Source organism: Vombatus ursinus, unplaced genomic scaffold (assembly GCF_900497805.2).
Source record: "Vombatus ursinus unplaced genomic scaffold, bare-nosed wombat genome assembly UNPS02014798.1, whole genome shotgun sequence".
Classification (NCBI taxonomy): Eukaryota; Metazoa; Chordata; class Mammalia; order Diprotodontia; family Vombatidae; genus Vombatus; species Vombatus ursinus.
In genome coordinates this window covers 81,849,157-81,855,156 of record NW_020954576.1, presented here as the reverse complement: position 1 = coordinate 81,855,156, position 6,000 = coordinate 81,849,157, and the positions used below count along the sequence as shown (strand labels likewise).

Genomic DNA, 6,000 nt, shown 5'->3' with positions numbered 1-6,000 from the left:
ACATCAATGGAGGGGCAAAACAAGACAAGAATTTTAACTGTATCTTCTTCCAGTTCTTACCTTGTACTGTCTCCTCACTATTTAGTGCGAATCTCTTATCAAACCTAATAAATAAACTACCTTCCTTGTTTTGTTTCCCATATGTCCCTTTAGCTACTGCTGTAGTAGAATTTCTCATTTCCATTCATAATTTAGTACTTCTAGTTAAGCTGGACATATTCATTAGACACAACAAACTGTGTTTCAAATAATGTAGAAAATTTACTTGTCCTCAGTTTTCATTAAAGAATTAATCACTGTAATGACTAGTAAACAGCCAAGTGTGGGAACAAACTTTTAACTGAATGTAAATATCACATTATTATATATGCCTCTGCAATATTCTTGGGTTGTTTTAATTTTTTAAACCTTTAATAACTTAAGCTTTAAATAAGACAGAAATAATCCAGAAACCTTTTAGTGAAACATAACTGAATTTTCTCCTCACAAAGGATAAGATCTTAAATTCTACTAGCCACAAGACAGCTTACATTCAAGTTTACAATTGGCTTTCTTTTGCTATGAAAGTCAATATAAGATAAGTAGTATTCTCCTGGACATTCAAATGGCCTCTAAAAGTCATCTGCTGGTTGTCTCTATCCAATCACATCTTTGTCATAAGGCTGCTGGGTACAAAGTACTACTCTGATGTCTTAGAAGTCCTCCCCAACTCTCTCCTGCACCAGCAGGTATGGCAATCAGTGTCAATCAACTCAGTGAATGAGCAAATGCTGGTGATGCTGCAGAAATGGGAGAAGAGACTCAACTGAACAGAACTTCCTGATGAAATGGCCTCTTGTGTAGCTAGCAGCCACCTTGACTTACCACCGCCTGTTCAAAGAGTGCTCTCAGCTGCTGTTCAGACTCCCCTGACAATCCAGACACAATCTCAGTAGCAGCAACTTTAAGAATTGGCAGCTCAAGCTCCTGAATATAAACACACAAAAGAATGATGAAATCGCCAAGTTTCAAACTAAATTATTTCCTTCTGACTCAGCCAACAGAAATAAACAAATTTTTCTTCAAGCCCCAATTTCCAAGGAATTGTTAGCTTTATATACTGGCCCAATAAAAAATAAACATATTTTAATCAAGATTCTGTTTTAATATCAGCTTTTTTGGACACAGTGCCTGAGGGTTTTTAATTCTATCATTGGCAAAGGAAAGCTTGAAGATTATTTTCTTTCCCCTGAAAAGCTAGTATAGAACCAAAGAAGTTGTAATCCTTCCCAACTCTAGATTGGGCCAACATATTTTGAAATGTCCTCTGCCTAGGGAACAGAAACTACAGGTGATCTGACACATACCAAAAACTTTTTTTCCCACTTTTAACTGACAAAACAACGGATAGAGGTGAGAGGAGAGAAGCCTCATTACTGGAAAGATGCTATATTTGAAAATGGCAATAAGTAGGGTAATTATGATCATCTTAAAGGTGATTTACCTTAACTACTGCTCTATTAGAAAAAAAAATGTAGTCCTATTCTCCCCAAAATGTCATCCAGAGGAAAAAGCAGTCAGATGACAAGTAAATAGAAATCCTGAAAACTAAACTGGAATGCCATTTCAATTGTCACCCTTATAAATTAACACAAATTCAATCAATTTTAAATTAAGAAAAAGAGAAAAGAGAAACGTTTCTAAATGACAGCTATCCTCCTATCCACCAACACAAAATAAATTAAGGAAGTTCAAAGAGAGAAACAGCAAGCATCAACATTCCTTACCCCAGCAATTGCTTGTGCAAGTAATGTTTTTCCACAACCTGGAGGTCCGTGTAAAAGAAATCCTCTAGGTGGTACTACACCAAGGTAGTGGTATACTTCAGGATGACGCATATGGATAAGCATCTTGCACACTTCCTGTAAAGAGAAAAAGAAATAATACTGGTTTGCAAAGCATTTTACATATATTATCTCATTTGATCAGCACAACTTTTTGAGTTATGCTCTGCAGGTATAAAATTTTTCAGATGCAGTAGGTTAAGTGATTTGCCCATGGTAATACAACAAATAAGGGATCAGAGGTGAGATTCTAACTCCAACCTCACTTGACTTTAAGTTCAATAGTCTTTCTAATATATCATAGTTTCCGCTAAGATGGCCAAAGGGAGAAATACATTTAAGTTGAATTAAATGTCCAATTTTTAAAACAAACAACTTTGTCAAAGTACAACTCAAATGACCATAAATCAAAGGTGCCGTGTTTTATGTAACTTATTTCTTTTGCCTCTCAATAAAGCCAAAAGGCAAAAGGTAAGCTGGTCTACCTCAAGTTTTTATTCACAATGGATACACATTTGACAAAGGCAAAAACACTGTGGTCTGTTTCCTTCTGTCACTAGCAGCATAGCAAGATGAAGTCATACTCTATAGTATAACTAACCTTCAGTGTCACATCATTGCCCCCTACATCTTCAAACTTCACAGTTGGGATCTGTAGCTCTAGTGTTTGAGATCTGGCTGTCAAGCAGAAAAGAAGGGGCATGAAGAATTCAGAGCAAGTCAACAGGAATCCACTTAATAACCTCTACTAAGTAAATTACTACAAATAAGGAAATATTTTCTAGTGTATGCTTCCTTATACTCCCACCCCTACCCTATAAACCTAAAATCATAGGATCCTGCATCTCCCTCTCCCAAGGTAGTTTCCTGAAATTTAAAGCTAAATATGATCTAATGATACACTACTACCACTTACCACCCACATAAATGTAAACTACTCATTAATCTAACCTTTTTTTTGCAAAACATTTTCTATTTCTCCATCTACTTCCTGAAGAGCCTCAGTTTTTCTTTTGGTTCTCTTAAGCCTGTTTTTTCTTTTTCTTTCATTCTCCAGAAGAGAATCATCTTTTGGATCCTAGAGAGACACCAAATGAGATAACACCTGTAAGAGTAGTCAGTTACATGCAGTTTTTAAAATATTTACTTAAACCACCTTTGAAGATACGACAGAAAAAGCCTTAACATCTTTAGAGAAGGGTACTGTCAAGAATTTCACTTGTTCTTGCCTCTCACATTTTTTATCTCAGACATCAAGAGTTCCTGGCTATAGTCAAGTAGACAAGAAGAAAACAAAGCCAGCTAAAATTCAAGCATCCAAATTACTTCAGCACTATTAAACCTCAAAAGAGCTTACCTTCCAGACGTTCCTAACATAGGTACGCTTTCCACGCTTTGCTGACCTCCTTGTTCCTCACCTAGACTCCTTTTGGTTCTTGGTTCACCAACCCAAATCAATTTCAGTCTGAACAAATTCCTGTAATATATGCTACACAGTCTGGACTGACATACTCTGACCCCGTTACGTTCTGGGTCTTGCCATACCTTTCCTCATCCTGGTTACATGCTGCTTTGCTATTTATGCTTCACCTGACAAGTATCATAAAATTCACATGTTCCTACTGAGAAAGGTTTTAAAATAGATTTCTAAATATATCATAACATTGTAGAACCTCCAATCATGGCAAGAAGGTGACCCTTGGTTCTATTATAGCAGAGGATAAGCTCTGGATATTTCTGCCATGCTGGAAACTGACTATCCTCAGCAAGAGACACAGTCTATTTAAAGGAGACCAATCTTGTTATGGGAGAGGCAGGTCATCAGCACCTAGCCACCTGAATAATTCATTTTTTTGGCCATGACTACCTATGAAACTAAGAAAATTGCAAAATGGCCCTAAGTCCTCTACGGCTCCCTTAAAATTCAAGTGACAGTGGCAGCAGGAATGAGGAATCCTACAGTTTTTGGAATTTTGAGGAATTTAGGTGCTTGGTACCCTTAAAAGTGAAATCCTTGTTCAGTCACCAGCAAATGGACATCTTGCTGGAGGAGCTGAATCCTATCAATCCTGACATTCTCACTACAAGTGAATCCTGAAGAAGAAAGGATGTTGCAGTTAAATGAAAGAATGGCACACATGCTGTTTTGAGAAGTAAAGAAAACAAACGGCAGAGTAAGTTTTATCATGTCCAAAAAGCCACATGGAACATGATTTCATGGGATGGATAGCTGGTCCAATGACATGTATTTGCAAGACCAATGAGATGTATTTGCAAAAATATCACCATAAAAATAATTGCAGCTTATATATAAACTTCAGTTGCTGAGCATAAAGATGAAGAGGACTCTACAAAGAACTTGTTGTGTCTTTCCAAATTAAATCGGTATACACTGTAATACTTGATGACTTCAATACAAGGGTGAAAAAATGGTAAAGATAAGAAAAATCCATGGGAAAGGATGATTCAGGAAAGAGAGGCCATCTTTCAGGAAATTATCAAGGAAAACTGCACTGATATTCTAGAACCAGAAGGTAAAATAGAAATTGAAAGCATTCACCAATCACTTCCTAAAAGAGATCCTAAAATGAAAACTTACAATATTATAGCCAAATTCCAGAGTTCTCAGGTCAAGAAGAAAATGTTGCAAGCAGCCAGAAACAATTCAAATATTGTAGAGCCACAGACAGAATAACACAAGATTTAGCAGCTTCTATATTAAAGGATAAAGGGTCTGTCAATATGATAGTCTGGAGGGCAAAAGAACTAGGATTACAACCAAGAATCACCTACCCAGTGAAACTGAATATAATCCTTTGCGGGGGAAAATGGACATTCAATGAAACAGAAGACTCTGAAGCATTCCTGATAAAAAGACCCAAGCTGAACAGAAATTGTGATTTGCAAATACAAAACTCAAGAAAAGCATAAAAAGGTAAATAAGAGAAATCATAAGGGTTTCAATAAAGTTAAATTGTTTATATCCCTACATGAAACAATGATACTTGTAAGTCCTAAAAACTTTCTCATTATTAGGGCAATCAGAAGGAGTATACACATACAGAGGGCATGGGTCTGAGTTGATGAATATGATGAAATGATTATCTAAAAAAAATGAAATTAAAGGGTGAGAAAGAGGAATGCACTGGGAAAAAGGAAAAGGGAGCAGTAGAATGGGGTAAATTCTATTGCATAAAAGAGGCATGAAAGAGCTTTTATAGTGTAGGGGAAGATAGGGGAAGTGAGGGGGAGCAAGTGAACCTTAATCTCATTGGAATTGGCTCAAAGAGGGAATAATATACACACTCAGTTGGGTATAGAAATCTATCCTACCCTTTACCCTGTCTTACCCTACAGGAAAGTAGGAGGGGAAGAGGATAAAGAAAAGGCGGGGGGGGGGGAAAGAGGGAATAGAAAGCAGGGCTGATTGGGGTAGGTAAGAGACAGAAGCAAAAGCCTTTTGAGGTTAGACAGGGTAAAAGGAGAGAGAAAGCAGAATGAAAAGGGGGGAAAATAGGATTGAGGGAAATACACAGTTTGTAATCCTAACTGTGAAAAAATTTTTACATCAAGTTTCTCTGATAAAGACATCACTTCTCAAATATATGGAGAACTGAGTCAAGTTTACAATAAGAGCCATTTCTCAGTTGATAAATGGTCAAAGAATATGAACAGGTAGTTTTCAGGCAAAGTAATCAAAACTATCTATAACTGTATGAAAAAATGCTCTAAATCACGCTTAAAGAAATGCAAATTAAAACAACGATGAGCCCACACCTATCAAATTGGCTAGTATGACCAAAAAAAAAAAAAAAGACAAGTGTTGGAATGATGTGAGAAAATTGAGACACTAGTGCACTACTGGTGAAATTGTTTAAAGAGATGAATAGAATTTTAGAAAAAGTTAGGCATGATAGACCCTGGAAAATACTAAATGGGAATAGAAAGGAGCATACCTATTTCTCCGCTATGGCTTGGTGGGTTCACAAAAACCCACCATGAGTAAGTGCATAAAAATCTCACAAACAAGTATAGAAAAGCAGAAATATTAAAAATATATTTTTCTGACCATAATGCAATAAAAATTACATTCAATAAAGAACCTTTGAATCATATATTAAAAAGTAATTTCAAACCAAATAACTTAAAGAATGAGTGATTCAAAGAACAAATCACA

General features: G+C 36.2%; 1 protein-coding gene across 1 annotated transcript in view; it reads right to left on the bottom strand.

The window, feature by feature from the left end:
• Positions 1 to 6,000, bottom strand: part of LOC114049805 (nuclear valosin-containing protein-like) — a 93,183-nt gene that overhangs the window by 64,822 nt on the left and 22,361 nt on the right. The window contains exons 7-10 of the mRNA XM_027871214.1: positions 2,775 to 2,901; positions 2,425 to 2,501; positions 1,767 to 1,901; positions 865 to 966 (exon numbers count right to left, since the gene is read on the bottom strand). Of these exons, the coding sequence (XP_027727015.1) occupies positions 865 to 966; positions 1,767 to 1,901; positions 2,425 to 2,501; positions 2,775 to 2,901 (441 nt within the window). The remainder of the gene's footprint in view (positions 1 to 864; positions 967 to 1,766; positions 1,902 to 2,424; positions 2,502 to 2,774; positions 2,902 to 6,000) is intronic.